Below are 25,281 nucleotides of genomic sequence, written 5' to 3'. Positions count from 1 at the left end.
TTTAGAAAGCTCTTTCTCAAAAAAAATTCTTGAAATTAGTTTGAAACAAATACTAGAACTTAGGGAATTTTGAATAATTCATTCCTGGATACATCTAGCAATCTCTGCCCAAATCAGTACAAAGAAGCTACTCCACCCACACGTGCAACTCAAACATTTTCAGTTTTCTTTTCAGTCAGAATCAATTTCTGGAAGTGCTTTTTTTTTAATGACTTCTGACTTATCGTTAATCTGACTTACACTTGATTTGTTCTCTTTTTCCAACAGTCAACTGTTCTCCCATTCGTTGACTCATAATGGAAGATGGGTTTTCACCATGACAGTTCTCCAATATCTCAGGCAAAGAGTCATCGAAATACAAGACTATTCAACTGACAGTATTGCACTAACTCTGGCAATTAGTTGGTATTAGGCTCACAGTATGGCAAATGAGGAAGGGTCTCTAATCATTTATCTACACTGCCTGTTCTTACCCCTGATAATCCAGTGCTAAAGTCCGCTGTAGCACTGTAACTACTACCCCAGCTGACCTAATCTGGTTCAGTTCTGATCTGAAATGGATAAGTCCTTATGGGAAAAGACAGTTTCACTTCAACAAATCCTGGAATATGCCCCCAACTGAATAAAGTGACACAATCACAGTGGTTTTGGAAACTGAGCCCACCACTAATACACTATGAAAAAACACATTGCCTTGAGAATCAGAGACTTCGTAAATTTTTTGGATTAGTGAATTCCTGTTATGTTAGTCATTCACTAAACTAGTAATATGAAGCAACGCACAATGCAAAGGGTTATGTAACAGAACCAGTAATGCAGAAAATCATGACAGTTGGAGAAAGTAAATTAAGTTCTGCAAAAAAAGTGACCATGAAACTGTCAGGTATTTATAAAAGCCCAAGTGGTTCAGCAATGGAAACCATCCATCCATATCCACACTGGGTGTTTGTGTAATTCCAGAGGCTGTCTCTTCACTGCCTTCCAACATGCAGCTCTATCAATCACTAGCAGTTCAAGACAGTAGCTTACTACTGCTTTCACAAGGCAACTAGGAATGGTTAATATATCATCAGCCTTGCCAGTATTACCCACATCCCAAGACTGAATATCAATAACAGCAATCAAATCAATGCATCCACTAATTTGGTTATATCTTAAGCTACAGATAAATAGAAGATCATTAGCATTTTCATTTAAGAGCAATCTACCAAAGCGCCACGACACAAAGAAGCTTTGTAAATCTCTCAGCACATGAAACTTAAGCAGCTCAATCCAAGTGAAACTGATGCTCCTTTCTGCACAGGTCAGCTTGCCAGAATTTGCTACTTGGCCCAGGGGTTTCAGATGGAATGCTCTTGCATTCTATAATCAGTACCTTATTGCTCAAAACCACCCAAATCATCACAGGCACACTTTCAAGCCATTGTTTAGGCATACAACACCCAATGTTGCACCCAATGAACACTGCAACCCATGAGTATGACCTGATGAGGCTCGAATGAATACTAGTAGTGGAAAACCATAGATGCAACTTTAAAAGGGAAAATGGCTCGGACAGTAATAAAAATAAGCAAAATACTGCAATTTCTGGAACTCAAACACAGAAAATGCTGGGGAAATTGCGGAGAGACAGAGGTAACAATTCAAGTCCAGTAGGAAACACCTTCAGGAGTATCACCTAGCAAAGGATCATTCATTCCAAATGTTCACTGCCAGTATTCATGCCCCACATAAGTTTCCTTCAAAATAGTATTAGCCTCTCATCTTATCTTTATATTCTCTTTTCTGATATAGCTCATCAAATCTTCCCTGTAAAGGCATCTATGCTGTTTGTCTCCGTGCTTGTTGAAATACTGAATGAAGACAACTGCCATCTTCTCACCACTTCTGAATAAAGGAGGTTTCCTGGAAGCCCCTGTTGGATTCATCACTGACTATTTCACAATCAGCTCAGATCTTCAGTCCAAAGATGTGCAGGTTAGGTGGATTGGCCATGCTAAATTTCCCGGTAGTGTCCACGAATGTGCAGGTTATGGGGGTTAGCCATAGTCAAAGAAGTTATTGTGATAGGGTGGGGGGCTGGGTCTGGGGTGGATGCTCTTTGGAAATTCAGTACAGACTCAATGGGTTGAATGGCCTCTTTCTGCTCTGTAGGGACTTTGAGATTCTTCCCACTTGTGCAAAGATCTTCTCCACATATACACTCAATTTTAAGGACCTCAATCATAGAATGCTATTGATTGCTGTCCAAATTCAGCTGTGAGTCAACCAGCACAAAAGCCATGGGTTCAATCTGCAGTCCAAGATTTCAGCACAAAGAACAAAGCTGACAACTAAGTGAGATATAGGGAAATAGTGCACTATCAGAGATGCTATTGCTGAGATCAACCAAAACACTGCAATGCCTGTCCCCACAGGTTAGCATTAAAGTTTCTATAGCACTATTTCTGAGAACATAAAGGGAAGGGCAGAGTATCCCAGATGACCAATAGCTACATGGTTGCTAGGAGGTTCTGCACATGCTAAATGGCGTACCAATGCATTGACTTCTGCATGTGGAAGACAGCCATGCACACACTTCCACACAGTGAAGAAAACCTTCAGGGGGAGAATTGGCGGTGACTTGGCAATATTCATTTCTCAACAACGCTAAAAAAGGTATTATCTGCTCATTGTAACATTTCTGTCTGTGGGAGTTTGCTATGTGCAAATTGGCTGCCAATTTTAATCCATCACAATAGTGACTATACTTCATTGGCTGCAAACTATTTGAGCAAATCATTTTTGCACCGGCTCCAGTCAATCAGAATTGAGAGATCAGAAACGAATACAATATTGCATGGTTTGTGGCATAAAATATTAGCTATTGCTACCTACCACAAGCAAGATCAAACCCAGTGTAAAAGTAGTCATATGTCATTGGCAAGAAATGGTGTGAATTTTAACAAGTGCAACCAACCAACAATGCCTACTATACCAGCTTAAATAATTTGTATCATCAGTATTTCCAATCATGAATGATACCAACACCTAGCAACATAGCGGGCATGGGTTTCTGTAAATGTGCACAGTGCTGAGATTTCTGTTAAACCCCACAGACTAGGCAATGGACATGTAGAATCGATCTCACTCAATAATAATTGAGACAAAATTCAATCCTCTCAACGGAGATCAGAAACAGTTTCACATTCTGTAAACAAAATTATATAAAGGCAGAAGAAATTAGTCAACAAATCAAGCAGCATCCAGATTTATATTTTACTGTCATGTGTACTCAAGCTCAGGAATACAAGAGCACAGTGAGAAGTGTACAAAATCAACATTCTTTGGTGCCAAAAGGCAGGATTGAAAAACAGCCAAAAAAAAAGGAAACGTCCAGTTCACTCCTGCCTCCACCATGAGTCCTCACTGCCAGATAAACAAAATCACAAAGTCTCAGTCTGCAAACTGGAATGGCTTTGAAGTGTAAGAGCAAAGATGACTTTTGGAAATTGTGCAGAGCTTTAATGAGCCTACGCCTGGGATATTGTGTATAGTTTTGGTCTACATTCCTAAGAAAAGATATAATTGTCTTAGAGTGCATCAAAGGTTCACCGGTTCGTTCTTGGGATAAAAGGCCTGCCCCATGAGGACAGATTGAATAAACAGATTCATGTTCTCTGGAGTTGAGAAGAATGAGACATGGTCTGAAGAGACTTGACAGGGTCAAGGCTGAGGGGAGATTTCCCCTGAATGGACAGTCTACAACTATACGACATTATTCATCATGAAACTATCAATCATTTCAAATGGAGATGGTTGGGAATTCTTTAATTATCTGCACCAGAGAGATGTGAGTGCTCAGACAAGGAGTATTAAGGCTATGATTGATAGACTTGAAGGAAACCAAGGGAGAGTGTGCAAACTCCACACAGGTGGTCATTCAAGACTGGAACAGAATCCAGGTCCCTGGCACTGTGAGGCAGCAGTGCTGATCACTAAGCAACCATTAAACACTGGACTCTGTTCGGAGGCTTGAGTGCACAGGATAATTGGGCATGCTGGCATGCCGTCTGCTGCATATCATTAAAGGGAATTGTGAGGACATTTAGCCTACATAACTGGCGTCACATAGAAGCTGCTTATCTCCATAAATACAAGGCCCTTAACCCATTTCTCAAATCATCCCGTTCGGAGATGTAATTCTACACTACTGGAAGGGGTGAGACTTCAACCCGGGTCTTTCAGACCAGGGAGAGGGACACTACCAAAGCACAAGAGCCTTAATTATCATAGGCATCTTCCTGAACCACTTACACTCAAAACAAACATTACTGATAATAACTTCCCCTCTGTTTAATTGTTGACAAAAATTGTTTTTTATCCCACACATGAATTACACGTAATCTACCGCAGGAGTCACAACTCAGCAGGTGTTAGCCTGAAATCTAATTGCTTTAAGTTCTTTTTACTCAGAACCAATTTTAGGATTGCTTATTTGCACACCTCCACTGGCAAATGGCCAAAAGAAATCCCAAAGCGCATTCTTTAAAAATTCATTGAGCTATGTACATAGATGCTGAGATACAAGAAGCTTAATAGTCTTGACAAGATGATATAGAAATTATATTTCCTTCTGGGTCAGCTCAGAACTAGAGGTCACGGTTTTAAAATTCAAAGCCATGACGTGGAGGTGCTTCCAACATTTCACCTGATGAACGGGCAGTGCTTTGAAAGCTTGTAATTTCAAATAAACCCGTTGGGTTATAACCTGTTGCTGTGTGACTTGTGATCTTAAAATTAGAAGTCATCTTTTTAGGGTAAAGATTGGGAGTCTTTTTTTCTCGCTGAGTGTTGGAAGACTTTGGAACTCTCTGGTTGAGAAGGTGGTACAATCATTAATTTTTTTTAAGACACAGGTGGCTAGATTCTTGTCAGGTGGGGTAATCAAGGACGATCAGAAGTAGATGGGAATGTGGAATTTTAACAAGTAGATCAGCCATGATCTTATTGAATGGCAAGCCAGGACAAGGGAGTCATATGGTTTACGTCTGGGCTGTTCTTCTCAGGATGTGTACATTATTAGCTATTCTTGAGAAAGTGCGGGTGGACTGCCTTCTTGAACTGTCCAGACCATCTGATGAAAATACTCACATTGTGCTGTTTGCAAGGCAGTTCCATCAAACTGATAGGGACATAATTGAGTGTGAAAAATTTATTCCAATAAGTGATATTTTGTTCAAGGATTTGGCACATTCTGGGTTAATAATCCTCAACTAATCAGAAATACTGTTTAGTGTTAAGCAGTGGTAGTGTTCCTTCCCCTGGTCCGAGAGACCTGGATTCAAGTCTAACCTGCTCCAGAGGTGTGGAGTTATATCTCTGAACAGGATGTTGAGAACCAAGTGCAGGGAACTGGACATTAGACAGGTTAGTTCTAGGATCAGGACTGATGGTTTGTTTGGCTGAGCAATCGTCTCAGTTTCACTAAACAAATCAAAGCATGTTCAGTTTGGACAGTCAGAACCACCCGATGCAGGTGTGTGTCACAATGTTGGTGAACAGGTTCAGAGTGTCTGGTGTGGAAATTGAAATGGAGGAGAAACTTGCACATTTTCAGGGAGACATGAGGGATCCAACCTGTGCAACTAACTGTTCTACACCTGACCAAAGACTTGCTGTCCACAAGCTTTTCTCACTAGCTAGCCCCATGCTGTCCCTGTCCTGAAAATGTTTGATAGGGACATGTCAAAGGAGCTTTACTTCCAATTTATTTTCAGTTTAAACAAGTGGAGGGGACTTTAGCCTGTACCTAAGCCCTTGTTGCACTTGGCCCGAGAGCGTTTGATGGCACATTGTCAAAGAAGCTTTACTTTCAGTTTAAACAAGTAGAAGGAACTTTAGCTGACATCGAAACCCATGCTGTGCCTGTCCTGGGGGTGTTTAATGAGGATAGTGTAAAAGAAGCTTTATTTCCCATTTAAAACAGTTGACTGAGTTTTACTTTCAGTTGAAAAGAATAGAAAGTGACCAGCCCCAAGGCTCAAAACAACCGTAAGTCTTAAGGCTAGACTAGTGTACATCGTGTACCAGTGTAAATGGTGTACTATTTGCAAATGCGCAAAGAAAAAAAATTATTAATGTTTACATTTTCTCCTCTCCTCAACTAGGTCACTGTTTAAAAGTAAAGGTTGTTCATTTAAAATGGGGATGAGATGAATTACAGACAAGTCTTGGGGACTCTTCCTGAAAAGGCAATGTAAACAGAGTCTTGAATGCTTTTAAAATAATGGTGAATGGATGTTTGGTAAACAAAGAGCCAATCATTGAAAACATACTCTATCAGAAGTGCCTTCAATCCTTGGACTGCAATAATAAAAATCAGTTTTTCAAAAAAGAATCCAACATTGTAACTGACCTAATTTTACAACAGGACTTGTACGCTGGATGGTAGAATTTTGGTAAGTTCTTTTGCAAACAGCAGATGCTAAAAAAATTGCTAATTTGAAAGCAGAGATGGAGAGATTTGTCAATACTAAGGAAGCATGGAGCAAAAATAAGCAAAGGGGATTAGGCCACCAATCAATCAAGAATTGCAGAACAAATGACCTGGATGGATGCCACTGCAATAACACCCAACAATCAGGACACTGCGGCCTGCCTGACTGGCACTCCGTCCACAACCTTTCACATCCACCCCCTTCATTAATAACATACAGAGACAGGATCTGTACCATCTACAAGTTCACCCAGACTCCTTCAACACCACCTGCCAAATCCACAACCACCACTGTCTAGAATGACAGGTTTAGCAGATATATAGGAACACCACCAGCAGCAAATTCCACTCATCACTGGCTTGTAAATGTAGTATCATTCCTTTACTTAAAGTACTGGGGCTCCTTCCACATTAAAATATGTGAAATCCCGAAGACTGCAGTGATTCACAATCTTCTGTAGGACTATTAAAAATGGGCAGTAAAATCCAGATAACACAGTGACGTCCACATTCCATGAAATAATATTTTAAAAATCCGAAGGATCAATCCTCTGCCTGTTACCATGAAACTTCAGTGAAGTTAACCTCAGGCAAGATAAACTCAGGTGGTACATTGGATTTCAGATGCCTAATGGCTGTCTGCTGGCACTGGCATTGTTTGTAACACAATGGAGAATAGGTGGCCATGAGCTAGTCTAAAGCTATTCTGAATTATGTTACATTGCAACCGATAACTGTGTAGTGTGGCTGATTGTGTACATAGTTGATGCAAGGTAAAAAGCCATAACTGACAAAGGACTATAGGCTTTCCTGCTTTGACAACAATAATGTGTACATGCAGAGTTCCAGGAAGCAGTATGAAGCAAGGTTTATTTTTAGACATTTACTCTGAAGGAAAGAGGGAGAAGTGCTGACTCTAGGGTATCCAAACAAGTCTTGCTAAAATTTCAGCAAATTCGCTGCCTCATTTCCAACATTAACTTAAAATCACTTTCTCCTTGGAGAATGAAGATATGTGGTTAAAGGTTTTGAGACTTTAACACAATTTAGGTTCTGCTGTCTTTCACATGACATTAAACAATTACTCTTTCAGCCCACTCAGTTGGGTAAAGAAGATCACATTTCACTATTGCAAGTATTTATTGCAGAGGGGACATCATAACAAAACAGATCATAAGATCATTTATTTCACTGCTTTTTGAGAGAGACTGTTACAACAGCAGCAACACAAGTTCTTCACTTGCTAGGAGATCCTTAATCAGGAACAATGCTATAAAAATAAAAACCTATCTTCCCTTATAGCCTGTGCTAACAACTACATTTAAGTTAACAGCTTGCAGCACACCAAACTGTGCGCCCAACTGACAATCATAAATTGGTTGTCAGCATAATTATTTGCACACTCAGGATTAGATACCAACTGTTGTAGGATCACAGCTAATGCTGGACACTGCAAGTATTAGAATTTACATATATGAATACACAGGACCCCATCCTTTGCAGACAGAAAAGACATGAACACAAGCTGTGCCTGTGTCAATGCAACAAAATAAATGACAGCTATTCTCTGGTTCATTTCTCTGTGCAATGCCTTAATCAGAGTTAATTTGCCTTATTTAAAATTTAAACAGTCAGTCATCATTATGTGCTGTATTCCCCCATGACAACAGCCTCTGCCAAAGCAGCTAGCATGCAAACCAACTAGCACTCTCTTCTCACATAGCATAAATGTTGTTTCCCTTTAGTATCACTTGTGAATTGTCCTGATAAGTGCATGACAATATGCTTGAACAAAATGTCTTTTTTTTCTGTGATAGTCAACTTTTACCAAACTACTTGCATACCCAAATAAATTTATGCTGATGCAAGCTCAGTGGTTGACTACACATTCAAATAAGCTGAATCTAAATAGCTCAGAGCCTCTGGATAAGATGGTTCAGTAGAAGCAGAGACAAACCTGGAATCAGGGATAACTAGAGATAAGCAATAAATGCTGGACCAGCCAACAAAGCCTATGGATTATCAATGAATTAAAAAAAAAGCAAAAAGACAATGTCTAGCGTATCTAAGTTAGGTACCACACCACAATTCGGACAGCACAGACAATAGCGAGTCATTGTCCTTTACCAGCTCAGTATCTGTCCAAGCTAATGAAAGAGTCCCAAAGGATGTGGGTGTCACTGCCAAGACCAGCATTTCCTAACCATGCCAATTTCCTTTGCAATATAGTCGAGTGACCTGCTGGGTCACATTCGAGGGCCGTTAAAAGGTATCAATGTTGGTGTGGGTTTGGAATTATTTATACACTCAGAATGAGTTAGGGCAGCAAGTTTTATTCCTGAAAATGAATCCTAAAATCCTGCTGCACTCCAGATCCCACTACCACATGAGTTTTCATCTGTGGGGTGAGAATTGACTCGTTCAGTCACAAACAAGTTACATTCATGCCATACAAATGCCAGGCAAAGACCATCTCTAAAGACAATCTAATAATCATTCATTGAACCTCAATGGCATTAACATCTCCAGAATCCACCATATCAACATCCTGGGAGCTTCCACTGACCAGAAACTGAACTGGACTAACCATATAAGTACTATGGCTACAAGAGCAGGGCAGGGGATGGGCATTTTGCAGTGAGTAATTTACCTCCTGGCTCTCCAGGGCCTATTTACAAGCTACAAGTTAGGGACGGTGATGTAATGCTCTGTACTTGTCTGGGTGACTGCAGCTCCAACAAACACTCAAGAAGCTTGATACCAGCCATAACAAAGCAACCCACTTGATTGGCATCACATTGACAAACAGTGACTCCTTCTATTGCCGATGCTCAGTACAATCTATGGAGTCAACACAGAAATTCAACAAGAATCCTTTGACAGCACCTATCATATCCACAACTATTACCATCTAGAAAGAACAGCAGTCACACAGAAATATTGCCACCTGCAAGCTCCCCTCCAACCCATATATTATCCTGTCTTTGAACTTAATTGGCATTCTTCTGATTTCTGGATCAAAATCCTGTAACTCCCTCCCTAATGGCATTGTGGGTGCACTTACAACGAAACTGGTTCCCAAGGTCAATTAGGGGTGGGAAATAAATACTGGCCTAACCAGTCACCCATATCCTTTTAATGAACACAAAAAATGGAAGCCACTTGCAAAAATTCACGACGTTGTACAAACATTATGCTCAGCTCAAGAGATAGTGGGTTTTTCCTGACCATGTAACAGTTTCATGATCATTTTTTATTGAAACCAAAATTTTATTTCCATATTTTGTTCAACAAATTGGAAATTCTCAAAATGCACCATTGAATGAGAACTCATTTTGAACAGGCATTTATGAGAAGGAAATCTTAAACAGCATTGGGGAAATTCTTTTCATTTAAAAGGCGGGAGTGTTGCCTGGAATATACAGAATTAACTTCAGCAAATTTACACTGGAGGTGTATTTAAAACTATGTTAGGACTGAGAAGCTCAGAGAAAGCTTTTCAGAAACGAGAGAATGAATAATGAATGCTTCTCATGTGGATTGTGGTCAAACTAAGCTTGATGAAGGCTCCACACCTGTACCATTAAGTTTTCAATTCTCTCCTGGCTAGGAGGTTTATTGCCTATCCGTAACTGCCCTTGAGAAGAAAGTGGTGAGCTGCCCTCTTGTATTCTGCAGTCCTTGACATGTAGGTACACAGTGCTCTAAGGATTTTCACCTAGCAACAGTGAAGAAAAGGTGAGTGTTTAGCTTGCAGAAGCTATAATGTATCTAAAGCTGGAGTGAGTCACAGTCATGTATCAGAGAATCAGGTCCTTCAGCCCATGTCTATGCTGGCCAACAAACACCAAACTACACTAATCCCATGTAAATCCTTCCTTTATCAGACCTCTCAAAATGCATCACCTCAAACTTGTCAGGATTAAATTCCATCTGCTGTTGTTCTGCCCAACGTAGGAGCCGATCACTATCGGACTTAGCCCAAGACCATCCTCCTCACCATCAACATCACCACTAATTTTCATGGCATCTGCAAACTTATTAATTATACAGTTTACATTCACATCCAAGTCATTGATCTATAACAAATGGCAAAGATCCCAGCACCGTTCTCTGTGGTACACCGCTAGTCACAGGCTTCCAATCACAAAACCAACTCTTCACCATTGCTGCTTACCTCCTATTTGCAAACTAATTTTGGGTCCAGTTTGCCAACTTGCCTTGGATCCCATGGGTTTGTTCTTTTTGGACCAGCTTTCTAAGTGGGATCTTGTCAAAGGCCTGACTGAAGTCCATGTAAACTACATTAACTGTGCTATTCTCATCAATATATTTAGTCACATTTTCAAAATAGCTCACTAAATTAATTTGACAAGATCTCCCTCTAATAAATCTGTGCTGTATCCTTGCCTTTCCAAGTGTTGATTAATTCATCAATTTGATTAATGCTTTTTAGGCACTAATGATTCTATACTCTGGATAGTACCTTCAGTTAATATAGTATTCCTCAATGACACCTTCTAGTGCAGTCATCACCATAAACGCTGCCACAAGCAGTGCTTGACTCAGTGAACGGAACAAAACACTACGTCACTCCAAGATCAGGGGGTTTAAATGTAGCTATACCACTAACTGGACCCACACAACCTGAATTAAAATTATGCTTTGAAATTACATTTCTTTTAATTAATTAGATTCTGACAAGACCCTAGTTTGATTTTACATTCAAATTACAAAGAGTCACAGAAAGCAAGTCAAAATCTGATTGCAGTTCAAACACAATCGCCAGAGTCACAGAATAAAGGATCGCCTATAGTGATTATACACAGGTTTAATAAAATGGTTCAACAGAGACCTTGAAAAGGATCAAGGAGAAAGGAGTGTGTCGAATCCAGGACAGTAACAGCATTCTCTTAATGGATGAATTAGAGATCAATGAGCGGAGCTGCTGATACCAGCAGCACTGTTAGAGATCCTAGTTCATCACTTTAATACCTCAACTCCAGTCATAAAAGGCAGTACGTGTGCGTGCATGTGTGGAGTAGGGTGAGTAGGTGGGAGAGACAGAGACACAGAGAGAGAGAGAGAGAGACACAGAGAGAGAGAGAGAGACACAGAGACAGAGAGAGAGAGAGAGAGACACACACACACAGAGATGAGTGCCCTTCAGTGAACTGCAAAATAGTGGAGGTGTTGGCTCAGCAGGAACATCACTAGTCTAGTCATCCAGAGTCCCATCCTGACATTGTCAAGACAAGGTTTCAAATCCAATCATAACAAATAATGAAATTTGAAATCAAAGTAAACTTGAATTGAAAGTTACTCTAATGGAAAACATGTCACAATCACTGATTGTCATAAATACCCAACTGGTTCAGTAAGGCCCTGAGGGGGTTTTTAATCTGGTCTGGCCTATCTTTTATTCAACCACAAAGCACAGTGGTTGACTCATAACTGTCCTCTAAAATTGCCTAAAAATACGCTGAATTCAAAAGCAGTAATATCAGTAATGATCAAGTCCCATCAAAAAAGAAAGACAGAGCTTGGGAGTTGATAACTGATTCTGGATCCCAGAAAGTGGAAAAGAGCCAGAGAGAGATCAGGGAAGGGTGCTGCACAAGGGGCATAATCAGAAATAGTCAGGCTGTCAACAGTAAATTCAAGAGGCTGAGAGTGTGAAGTGAAAATCTGAAACTCTTTTACCCGAAGTTTCAGATGCTGACGGAATATTAAAAATTTAACAGATCAAATTAAGAGAAGTTTAAAAGATAAGAAAGGTAAAGCTCACAGAGACTTCACAAAGAAATGGGGAAAGATAATGGGGACGGTGTGGGGAGCTGCAGAAGAGAGGTCCAGGTAGTGGTGGGGATAGGGAAATACGGGATGGGAGGGGGCAGGTGGGAGGTAATGGGGCAGTGGTCAGAGAGTGGGGGGGGGTGGAGGAGTGGGAGAGAGAAGTGACATTGAGGGATGGGAGATGGGGAGTGAGGTAGTGGGAGAAGATACAGGGTAAGGGGGGGTGCGGAGGGGGAAGATGTGGGAAGGTAGGGCTGGGGGAAGTGACGGGGGGGGGGTGGAGGTCGGAGATACACAAAGGGAACGCCGGAGATATGAGGAGGATGAGGAAGGTCGGGGTGAGGGAGCTGCTGAGGGAGGTGGGGGGAGGGAGAGACGGGAGGGTGAAGGAGAGACGGGGGGGGGGGGGAGGTGAGGGAGAGACGGGGGGGGGGAGGTGAGGGAGAGACGGGGGGGGGAGGGGAGGGGAGGGGAGGAGGAGACGGGGGGGAGGAGACGGGGGGGAGGAGACGGGGGGAGGAGGGGGAGGGGAGGGGAGGGGGGGAGGGGAGGGGAGGGGGGGAGGGGAGGAGGGAGAGACGGGGAGGGAGAGACGGGGAGGGAGAGACGGGGAGGGAGAGGGTAACTGTGGGGATGGGGTGATGATGAGGGTGACTATGGAGGTGAGGGTGAGAGTGGGGATGGGGTGGGGGTGAGGGTGAGAGTGGGGATGGGGTGGGGTGAGGGCGAGAGTGGGGATGGGGTGGGGGTGAGGGTGAGAGTGGAGATGGGGTGGGGGTGAGCGTGAGAGTGGAGATGGGGTGGGGGTGAGAGTGGAGATGGGGTGGGGGTGAGGGTGAGTGTGGGGATGGGGTGGGGGTGAGAGTGGGGATGGGGTGGGGGTGAGAGTGGGGATGGGGTGGAGGTGAGAGTGGGGATGGGGTGGAGGTGAGAGTGGGGATGGGGTGGGGGTGAGAGTGGGGATGGGGTTGGGGTGAGAGTGGAGATGGGGTGGGGATGGGGGTGAGAGTGGAGATGGGGTGGGGGTGGGGGTGAGAGTGGGGATGGGGTGATGATGAGGGTGACTATGGAGGTGAGGGTGAGAGTGGGGATGGGGTGGGGGTGAGGGTGAGAGTGGGGATGGGGTGGGGGTGAGCGTGAGAGTGGAGATGGGGTGGGGGTGAGCGTGAGAGTGGAGATGGGGTGGGGGTGAGGGGGAGAGTGGGGATGGGGTGGGGGTGAGGGTGAGTGTGGGGATGGGGTGGGGGTGAGAGTGGAGATGGGGTTGGGGTGAGAGTGGGAATGGGGTGGGGGTGAGAGTGGGGATGGGGTGGGGGTGGGGGTGAGAGTGGAGATGGGGTGGGGGTGGGGGTGAGAGTGGGGATGGGGTGGGGGTGAGAGTGGGGATGGGGTGGGGGTGAGAGTGGGGATGGGGTGGGGGTGGGGGTGGGGGTGGGGATGGGGTGGGGGTGAGAGTGGAGATGGGGTGGGGGTGACTGTGGGGAGTAAAAGGGAAATGAAGGTGGATGGGGTGCTGAGATGGGAGAGCACAGATTGGGGTGTAGTGTGAATATGGGGAGTGAGGAGGGTGTGGGACGGCGATGAGGTGGCTGTGTGAGATTAATATGAGGAGGATGGAGAGGGGTCAGATGGAGTAAACATGGGGGAGGGAATGGGTGTAAATGGGGGTGTGACTGTGAGGGGGGGGGGTCGTCTCTATTCGGTAAAGTGAACCCTCTCTCAGGCTCCTACCTGTGTTGACGGTGGGGAGGCTGCTTTGGTCGATGCTGAAATCTGCCATCTCCGTGACTCCGGGATCACTCTCTCTCTCTCCGTCTCCGCCGGGCGCTGCCCCTTTGCCCCGCAGCGTCCGTCAATGCCTAAGGTCCCCCACGCTCACTGCGCCCCGCAAAGCGTCTCGCTTCTCCCTCTCTCCCCCCAAATCCCCAATCCTGGAGATTGGTTCCGCTGAAACACAGGCATGGACGATTCCGCACATGCGCATCGTCTGCCGGCGAAGGGACGGCGTCCGACCCAGACCGAGTCACACCAGCTCTCACGCGCAACTAATGCCCAACTTCAAAATGCCCATCTGGAAAAACCAGATGCCAGTTCCTTAACAGAATGAGAAAGGTCAACATGAGTGGTTCTAACAGTCTTTCAGGAAACAGTGATTTTGAAACTAGTTTTTGACTTCCCAACAAATATTATAATGGGGAAAACCTGACGTTTTGACCAAAGTATCACCTCTGTTTTCTGGGTCATAATTCTTCCTCCAGCAAGCTATCACTTTGTTTTCCTCATTCTCAATGGTCAGTTCCAGGCAATTTACTTTTTCAACCACCAACCACAACTCCACTCATCCTCTGGCCCCGGAATCATTGTCTCACTCACCCCAGCTTACTCACTAAATTCCTCTGTTGGGATCCTCCAGGCAGTCCCACTATCAACGTTACCTGGTACCTTTATAGTCACCTTGTGGGAACAGGTGGAAGCTAAGAGACTGTCCAGGAGTTTGTCAGAGTCCAGGGTGTAAGGCATAGATGTGGGTTTTATCAGCAGACGACCTGAGTTACGGATGGAGACTGTTGATGTATGAATGTGCAGCCTTGGTGATAGGGCAATTTGTGTTCAGAAACTCACCTCAGCGTCAAATAAATTCAATATGACACCAAAATTGTGAAGAATCCAGTTCCAACTCCCAAAGGGAGAGACATAGATTCAGCGGCAAAAAAAGTTTGTAATGAAAACAAAATACTTCAGATTATGTCTTTGCAATATCAAATAAGAGATTTCCGCTCATCCACTATTGGATGTCAGATTAAGCTGTCTGGACAAATACGAAACAGTGCAGATTGAGAGAGATGACGGTGAACTGAGTGTCTTCACTATACATGTGAAAACTAGAACAGGATATTCTTTATTATCATGTACATTCCAGTACAGAAGTATCTGAGCACAGTGAAAAATTGTTAGAATGGCTGCCATCTAGTTGATTCCTGAAGAAGGGCTCATGCCCGAAACATCGATTCTCCTGCTCCTTGGATGCTGCCTGACCTGCTGCGCTTTTCCAGCAACACATTTTCAGCTGCCATCTAGTCATGCCAACTTAGATACAAGTACCTCGTACAAATCTTGGATACAAAAGAGGTATGAAAGGAAAAGTAGTAGCATTACTTAGTGTCTAAAAAATAAGTTTGAAATAAGGTAGTTATAACGTAGATAAAGAATTGACATTACAGTCTGGTAAAGTATTTCAAATAGCATCAGTTCAGCATGTGGTCAGATGCCCGTCAAAAAATTGTCCTGCTCTGCTCCAAGCCTTCAGTCTGCTCCATGCTGGCACTCAGCTGCACCAATGTAATTTTTGCTGTTCTAGGACCCATTTCCCATCACGCTATTCTAGCACTTGCTTCCCCTCGCGCTGCTGCAGGACACATTCCCCTTGCCCTGCTCCGGGACTCGGTTCCCCTCGCGCTGCTCCGGGACTCGGTTCCCCTCGCGCTGCTCCGGGACTCGGTTCCCCTCGCGCTGCTCTAGGACTCGTTTCCCCTCGCGCTTCTCCAGGGCAACTAGTGCAGTATTTTTAAATGATGTTGCAGAGTGGCAGCTTGTAGGTTAGAAAATGAGGTGCCCCAGGGTAGATCCTCAAAAAATACCAGATGTAATGGTGAGGGGGTGGAAGCCGAATCGTTGCAGATAACTTTATGGCTATGATAAAGTTGATCAGAATGGTACCAATGACAGCAGTCCCATCCAGCTGGATTAAGGCGGAGAGGAATTGCAGGCATATGGCATGGCTGTTGTGCAAAGCCTGGTCGAAAATCTACCTTTCTTAGTCATAGAGATTTAGATTTAGAATTTTTTTATTGCCACGTGTACTCAAGTACAAAATTACAGGGGTACAGTGAAAAGTGTATAATGTTGCCATACAAGGTGTCATCTTAAGTACAAGTATCTAGCTACAGATTCATAAAAACATTGTAGAAGAAAAGAATAAAGTTAAAAGTTTAACATTTTAGTCATTCTTAGCATTTGTGACTTTGGTCAGAGCTCTGTTTTACTACGGGGTAGGGATGCAAACCTGATCGGAGAGATTCAAACACAGTGCCTAGGGAAAACAGGTGACCAGCTATTGAGAGGTAGCAACATGTTATAGAGTCATAGAACTGTACAGCATGGAAACTGACCCTTCAGCCGAGCCCATCCATATAGACCAGGTATCCTAAATTAATCTAATCTCATTTGCCAGCACTTGGTTCATTTCCCTCTAAACCATTCCTATTCATATACCCAAACAAATGCCTTTTAAATGTTGTAATTGTACTAGCCTCCATTACTTACTCCATCAACTCATTCCATACATCCACCATCCTTTGTGGGAAGAAGTTGTCCCTTAGATCCCCCTTAAATCCCCTCTTATCTTAAACCTATTCCCTCGAGTTTTGGACTTCTGTGCCCTGGGAAAAGACCTTTCTATCTTCCTATCCATGCCCCTCATCATTTTTGTAAATTTCCATAAGGTAGCCTCTCAGTCTCCGATGTTCCACGAAAAGCCGCCCCAGCCTATTCAGCATCTCCTTCGAGCTCAAATCCTGCCACAGCCTTGTAAAACTTTTCTGAACCTTTTCACAAAATCCTTCCTGTAGCAGTTCAAGAAGTTTGGAGAGGAAGATCATGCTCATGGATGCTGCACTGTAAACAATCTGACAGATTTCTCCCTGGCTCAGTGAAGCCCTGAAAACAAAACAGGAGATCATTCTCACCCTGATCAGTGCTGTACCATACAGGACTTTTGCATAAAATTATCTGTTCCTAAGTCAAACACTAGAAGTCTGAAGTGGGAGGAGGTCATTTAGCCCCTCAAGCTTGTTCCCAGCATCCAGTCCAAACACTGTAGATCAGTCCCATAATATCTGGATTAGGAAATTAGACCAGAACTAATTTCTGCAGTTCCTAGTGAGCCCCTGGCAAGGGGAGTGAGGATAGGTGAAATGAGTCCTCCGCCTACACTTGCTGTATGGTGCCATTCCACATAAGGAGTGGATCCATGCCCTCACCAGAATCAAGGTCCTGAGAAGACATTGAGTCATTCATAGACCATCTGGCCCATGGTTCCTGTACTGTCTAATTGAAAGAGCTATTGAATTAGTCCCACTGCCAAAGTTCCATTTTCAGACTCTTGCACTTGATTAGAGAAAAACAGAAGCAGAAGGAAGGAATGCAGGGAATTTAATACTAACATACCTTCCTTTTCTGCTAACTGACCTTCAATGTAGGATTGAATCAGGATTGCTACTCATAACTCTTTGTAGAGTTTTCATTGTCTTATTTTCTTTGTATTTCTTATTTTGCTTTTCCAAACTTGATATTCACACCACTGCTTGTCTGTTCTCCGAATGGGAACATTTTGATCTCTGTCCATCACTCATTGACCAGTATTCCTCCACAATCCAAGTCTTTTTCAAAATATAACTTCAGTCACATCGCACTGTAAACGTTTGCTATAAATTCTTTGTCTTACAATCTTATTCTCCACAACAATCTGATGAAGGAGCTGCGCCCAAAAGCTAGTGCTTCCAAATAAACCTGTTGGACTACAGCACAGTGTTGTGTGATTTTTAACTTTGTACACCCCAGTCCAACACCGGCATCTCCAAATCATGTCCACAAATACTGCCCACCCAGAAATGGAGAAGCTTTGGGCTTTGTGCCATCTGCTGGCCAATTTAAAAACTGGCACAGTCCCCTCAGACTGGAAGCCAATCTGACCTTCTTTCTCATGTGACAGTGTTCGTTCTGATGTGCTTATTCCGTGTTGTATGTATGTTGTGACTACTTATTCTGATTGTGTTTATTGAGTCAGAGAGTATGGGTATAGGTTTGCTCTCTGAGTTGTAGGTTTGATATCCAGACGTTTCATTACCTGGCTAGGTAACATCATCAGCGGCGACCTCCAAGTGAAGCAAAGCTGTTGTCTCCTGCTTTCTATTTATTTGTTTGTCCTGGATGGGGTTCTTGGGGTTTGTGGTGATGTCATTTCCTGTTCGTTTTCTGAGGGGTTGATATGGCGTTGTGGTTGGAGTGCCAGGCCTCTAGGAATTCTCTGGAATGTCTTTGCTTAGCCTGTCCTGGACGTCATAGTCGAAAGAAAGGACAACGGAGAACTACAAACCTGCGTATACAGAAAACCGACAAACACTGACCAAATACTTAACTACACCAGCAACCATCCCAACACACACAAACGAAGCTGTATCAGAACACTATTCCAACGAGCCACCACACACTGCAGCACAGATGAACTTCAAAAAACAGAGGAGAACCACCTATGCAACGTATTCAAGAAGAACGGATACTCAAAAAGTACAGTGCGCAGATTTCTCAAGAACAAACCACGACAAGCAGACCAAAGACAGCCAGAAACTCTAACCACCTTACCATACATCAAAGAAGTTTCAGAAATGACAGCCAGACTACTAAGACCCCTCGGAATCCTAGTAGCATACAAACTCACCAACACTCTCAAACAAAAACTAACAAACGTAAAAGATCCAGTACAACCCATGGACAAAACCAACGTCATCTACAAAATTCCATGCAAGGACTGTCACAAACACTACATAGGACAAACAGGAAGAAAGTTAGCCACCAGGATACACGAACACCAGCTAGCCACAAAAAGACACAACCATCTCTCCCTCGTGGCCCTACACACGGATGAAAAAAACACCATTTCGACTGGGACAACACATCTATCTTGGGACAGGCTAAGCAAAGACATGCCAGAGAATTCCTAGAAGCCTGGCACTCCAACCACAATGACCATAAACAAACACATAGATCTAGATACCATTTATCAACCCCTCAGAAAACAAACAGGAAATGACATCATCAGAAACCCCAGGAACCCCATCCAGGACAAACATATAAATAGAAAGCAGGAGACAACAGCTTTGCTTCACTTGGAGGTCGCCACTGATGATGTTACCTAGCCAGGTAATGAAACGTCTGGATATCAAACCTACAGCTCAGCGAGCAAACCTACACCCTAAACCTCAACCTGAGCTACAAACCTTCACAAACCTTGCAGTCAGAGAGTAGTTGGAATACAGATCAAAGTCCAGCTCTTCAAGCCTATACTGGTTCTTCTGTAGAGCAATCCAGACCTTCTCATTCCCCAGATCTCTTACTGTATCCCTGTAAATTTAATCCCTGTAGTACCTGTCCAATTTCCTTTTGAAATTATTCATCATCTGCTTCCAACACTCCCATAGGCAGTGACCTCATTACTCCTCACTGCTGAAAGTTTCTCCTCACATTTCCTCGATATCTCTTGTCCGTAATTTCACATCTTTGTCTCCTGATCCTTATGCTATTCGCTAACAGGAGCATTTTCTTTCCCTGTCTGCCTTATCCAAACTTATCATAATTGTGTAGTCCTGAATGAGATCTTCCCTCAATCTCCTCTAGAGGAGAACATGCCCAGCCTCTCTAACTTACTCTTGTAGCTATGATCCTTCATTCCTGGAATTTGGTAAATTTCCACTCCATCCTTTCAAGGACCCTTGCATTCTTCATGAAGTATGGTGACCTGAATGGATGCAATGCTGTATTTCGATGTGAACTAAAGCCTCTTGAAAGTTAAGTGTGATTTCCATGCTTTCATATTCAATTCATCTTATTTATGAAAACCAAGATTCCACATGCTTTGCTAACAAACTCAATACTTCAAAGAACAATGCATGTGAACCCCAGGTCCCTGCATACTCTAGCACTGAACCATCAAGTCTATATTCCTTCTTCTTAACTCTTCAACCAGAATACATCACCTTATATATCATTGCATTAAATTTCAACTAGAACCCTGCCTGCTCATTCTGCCAGCCACTTTCTGTCCTGGTGCAGGAGATTGCTATCATCCTCACCGCTTGCCATACATCTGAGTTAACATTCATCAGTTATATTTCAGCTATTGTGCATTATTCTGACACCATATTATTTATATCAAAGAAGCAGTGGTTCTAGACCTAATCCTTCTGGAACACTGCAGTCTGTCATTCTTCAGTTTCAAAAATAATATTTAAGACTGTACAAAATTGAAGCATAAGTTTCCCATTCGACCCCTCAGGCTAGCATCATCTTGAACTCCACATTCCTATGTCTCTCCATGTCCCTCTACTCTCTGAGAGATCAAAACTCTGTCAAGCCCAGCTTTGGATGTATCCAGCAATACATCATCCATAAATGCGTGGAGCTGAAGATTCCAAAGATCCACAATTGTTTGATGGAACATATTTCTTTTCATCTCAGTCCCAAATGATCAACCTCTTAAATTGAGACTGTGACCCTTTGTTTCCAATTCTCACACCAATATTGATTGTAAGGACAGAATCTTTTTCTCAATTTTCTGTATTTTTAATTGTGAACAAAAATGGGAAAAGGTCTCTTTTAAAAGTCAAGGATTTAAAGACTTTTTAAAGGCAAGTAATCTGACGACACTCATTGTAAGAACTGTTTATACAGGTGCTTGTTCAAGCAGTAGTGGAAACCTAGTTTGCGGACAAACTGGATGAAGGGATGTTTGGACGGAGCTTTAGCTAGCAGCAAGTAAGCTGATTGGTCTTCAGACTAATAACCAGTTATCAATGACAAATGTCTTCTGCCTGGCAATGTCTGTAAAACTGTGTGTGGAGCCTGCAGGAGATGGGGGAGATACTAAACGAGTATTTTGCATCAGTATTTGCTGTGGAAAGGGACATGGAAGATATAAACTATAGGGAAATAAATGATTACATCTTAAAAAATGCCCATATTAGAGAGGAGGAAGTGCTGGATGTCTTGAAACACAAAGAAGTGGATAAATCCCCAGGACCTGATCAGGTATACCCTCGAACTCCGCGGGAAGCTAAGGAAGTAATTGCTGGGCCACTTACTGAGATATTTGTATCATCGATAGTCACAGGTGCCAGAAGATTGGAGGTTGGCTAATGTGGTGCCACCTTTTAAGAAAGGTGGTCAGGACAACCCAGGAAACTATAGACCAGTGAGCCTGACATCAGTGGTGGGCAAATTGTTGAAGGGAATCCTGAGGGACAGGATGTACATGTATTTGGAAAGGCAAGGACTGATTAGGGATAGGCAACATGCCTTTGTGAGTGGGAAATCATGTCTCACAAACTTGATTGAGTTTTTTGAAGAAGTAACAAAGAGAATTGATGAGGGCAGAGTGGTAGATTGATGGATATGGACTTCAATAAAGCGTTCGATAAGGTTCCCCATGGGAGACTGGTTAGCAAGTGTAGATCTCATGGAATACAGGGAGAACTAGCCATTTGAATACAGAACTGGCTCAAAGCTAGAAGACAGTGGGTGGTGGTGGAGGGTTGATTTTCAGACTGGAGGTCTGTGACCAGTGGGGTGCCACAAGGATCGGTGCTAGGTTCACTACTTTTCATCATATATATAAATGACTTGGATGTGAGCATAAGTGGTATATATAGTAAGTTTGGAGATGACACCAAAATTGGAGGTGTAGTGGACAGCGAAGAAGGTTACCTCAGATAACAATGGGATCTTGATCAGATAGGCCAATGGAGTTTAATTTACATAAATGTGAGGTACTGCATTTTGGGAAAGCAAATCAGAGCAGAATTTATACACCTAATGTTAAGGTACTAAAGAGTGTTGCTGAACAAAGAGACTTTGGAATGCAGGCTCATAGCTCCTTGAAAGTGGAATCGCAGATAGATTGGATAGTGAAGAAGACATTTGTTATGCTTTCCTTTATTGGTCAGAGTATTGAGTACAGCAGTTGGGAGGTCATGTTGTGGCTGTACAGGATATTGGTTAGGGCACTATTGGACTATTGCATGCAATTCTGGTCTCCTTCCTATCGGAAAGATGTGAAACTTGAAAGGGTTCAAAAAAGATTTTCAAGGATGTTGCCAGTTTTGGAGGATTTTAGCTGTAGGGAAAGATTGAATAGGCTGGGGCTGGTTTCCCTGGAGCATTGGAGGCTGAGGGGTGACATTATAGAGGTTTATAAAATCATGAGGGGCTTGGATAGGGTAAATAGACAAGGTCTTTTCCCTGGGATCACGGAGTCCAGAACTAGAGGGCATAGGTTTAGGGTGAGAGGGGAACGATATAAAAGAGACCTATGGGGCAACATTTTCACACAGAGGGTGTTACATGGATGGAATGAGCTGGCCAATGAAGTGGTGGAGGCTAGTACAATTGCAACATTTAAAAGGCATCTTGATGAATAGAAGGGTTTGGAGGGATATGTGACGGGTGCTGGCAGGTGGGACTATTTTGGTTGGGATATCTGATCAGCATGGACAGGTTGGACTGAAGGGTCTGCTTCCCTGCTGTACATCTCTATGACTGTCTGACTGTAATGAGGTTAAGAGCAAGATGGCGCCGGATACGGTCAACTCCTTGCGAGCTCCTGCATGAAGATCTAAGTTTCCTGTTTCCTACAGTTGTTCTATACTCTTTAAACTTAAGAGCATGCTTTTAAAAATTACTATTAACTCTGTTTTGTCTAAACTCACAGTGTCAATGACTACCGCCCAGTGGCCCTAACTTCGGTGGTCATGAGGTACTTTGAAAGGCTGGTCATGGCATTAATCAACCCTAGCCTCACCACTACTCTTGACCCATTCCAATTTGCCTATCTGACCAACAGATCCACATCAGATGCCATATCACTTGCCCTTCACTCCTCCCTAGAATATCTTGACTAAGAACAGCTACATAAGAATCCTACACACTGACTACAGTTCAGCCTTCAACATGATTATCCCCTTGAAACTGATTACTAAATTTAATGATCTCAGACTAAGCCCCACTCTCTGCAACTGGATCCTCAGTTTCCTGACCTACAGGCCTCAGTCAGTGAAGATCAAGGACAATATTTCATCATCACTAACACTCAACACTGGAGCCCCTCAGCGGTGTGTACTCAGCTCCCTGCTGTACTCAACGTATACCCATGACTGCATTCCTGATGAAGGGCTTATGCTCGAAACGTCGAATTCCCTATTCCTGAGATGCTGCCTGGCCTGCTGTGCTTTGACCAGCAACACATTTTCAGCTGCATTGCCAAATACCAGACTAATGCCATTTACAAGTTCGCTGATGACACTACCATAGTTGGTCGATTCTCAGATGGCAATGAAACAGACAACAGGCAGGAGGTGGAAGACCTGGAAAATGGTGCACTGAGAACAACCTAACTCTCAATGCCAGCAAAACCAAGGAACTCATTTTTGACTTTCGGCAGGATGTTACTCATGCCCCCCTACACATTAACAGCACAGAGGTGGAACGAGTGGAGAGTGTCAAGCTCCTGGGAGTGGTCAGCCTCAACAAGCTTTCTTGAACTCTTCATGTGGAAGCATTAGTTACAAAGGCTCAACAACATCTCTTCTTCCTCGGGCATCTGAGGAAATTTGGCATGATGGCGAATACCCTTGCCAACTTTTATAGGTGCACCATCAAAAGCATTCTGGCTCTATGTATCACTACCTGGTATGGCAACTGCACCATTCAAGATAGGGTGGCACGGTAGCTTAGCGGTTAGCACTGCAGCCTCACAGCACCAAGGTCCCAGGTTCGATTCCTGCCTTGGGTGACTGTCTGTGTGGAGTTTGCACATTCTCCCTGTGTCTGCGTGGGTTTCCTCCGGGTGCTCTAGTTTCCTCCCACAGTCCAAAGATGTGCGGGTCATGTGAATTGGCCATGGTAAATTGCCCATAGTGTTAGGTGCATTAGTCAGCGGGAAATGGGTCTGGGTGGTTTATTCTTCGGAGGGTCGGTGTGGACTTGTTGGGCCAAAGGGCCTGTTTCCACACTGTAGGGAACCTAATCTAAGACAGTTACAGAAAGTGGTGAACTCAGCTGGGACAATCACAAAGGCCAACCTCTATAGAATCCATCTACCACGCCCGCTATCAAGGAAAGGCCGCCAGCATTCTTAAAGATCCATCCCACCCTGGCAATGTTTTTCTACAACCTCTACCATCTGGGGAGAAGGTACAGAAGCGGCTTTATGGGCGGCACGGTGGCACAGTGGTTAGCACTGCTGCCTCACAGCGCCTGGAGACCCGGGTTCAATTCCCGACTCAGGCGACTAACTGTGTGGAGTTTGCATGTTCTCCCTGTGTCTGCGTGGGTTTCCTCCGGGTGCTCCGGTTTCCTCCCACAGTCCAAAGATGTGCGGGTCAGGTGAATTGGCCAGGATAAATTGCCCGTAGTGTTAGGTAAAAGGGGGTAAATGTAGGGGTATGGGTGGGTTGCGCTTCGGCGGGTTGGTGTGGACTTGTTGGGCTGAAGGGCCTGTTTCCACACTGTAAGTAATCTAATCTAATCTAAAAAAAAAGCCTGAACACATGGACCAGCTGGTTTCACAGCAGTTTCTACCCTACTGTTGTTAGAATACTGAATGGACTCACAAACTCTTAACATTCGCCTTTACCTGTGTTTTTGTTTTTGCCACTGTTTACTTATTATTTACTATCTATGCTACTTAACTATGTGATCTCAGAAGACAAAGCTTTTCACTGTGCCTTGGTACACATGACAGTAAATTCAATTCAATTCAATTCAATAACTGTGAACCAGTCACCCTGTGCCTTCTGTAAGCAAGTGAAAGTATTTGTGGAAGAAATCTGGGAAACAGCAATATGGTCAACAAAAGGATGATTTAAGCAATTCTGTGCACATGGACCATTGAACAGCCTTCCCAGTTTTTCCCTGTAACCATGACAGCCTCTCTGTGTTTGACTGTGTGTGTGTGTGTGTGTGTGTGTGTGTGTGTGTGTAGTGCAAGAGCTTGTAATGGAGTGAAAGTTTTAACTAGTGGAGTTATATGGTGACACTTGATCATTGTTTACCTGTAGCTGGAGTTGACTTGTAGTAAATATTCATTCTTGTTGAGTACATAAATCTGGTCCACACTTTCTGTTAATCAGGTTGAAGATGAGTGAATTTTATGTATTTTTATAAAATCTTTAACTTCT

At 43.5% G+C, this 25,281-nt stretch overlaps 1 protein-coding gene across 2 annotated transcripts in view; it reads right to left on the bottom strand.

Annotated features, from left to right (window-relative positions):
• ccdc50a (coiled-coil domain containing 50a) overlaps positions 1-14,238 on the bottom strand; it is a 101,503-nt gene extending 87,265 nt beyond the window's left edge. For both annotated transcript variants that reach the window (XM_060834645.1, XM_060834646.1), the window contains exon 1: positions 14,006-14,238. In XM_060834645.1, coding sequence (XP_060690628.1) covers positions 14,006-14,054 — 49 coding nt within the window. In that variant the 5' untranslated portion in view covers positions 14,055-14,238. The remainder of the gene's footprint in view (positions 1-14,005) is intronic.
• Positions 14,239-25,281: the final 11,043 nt, after the last annotated feature.

Source organism: Hemiscyllium ocellatum, chromosome 13, assembly GCF_020745735.1.
Source record: "Hemiscyllium ocellatum isolate sHemOce1 chromosome 13, sHemOce1.pat.X.cur, whole genome shotgun sequence".
NCBI lineage: Eukaryota > Metazoa > Chordata > Chondrichthyes > Orectolobiformes > Hemiscylliidae > Hemiscyllium > Hemiscyllium ocellatum.
Note: the sequence above shows the minus strand (reverse complement) of the source record. Positions and strands in the feature narration are given on the sequence as shown.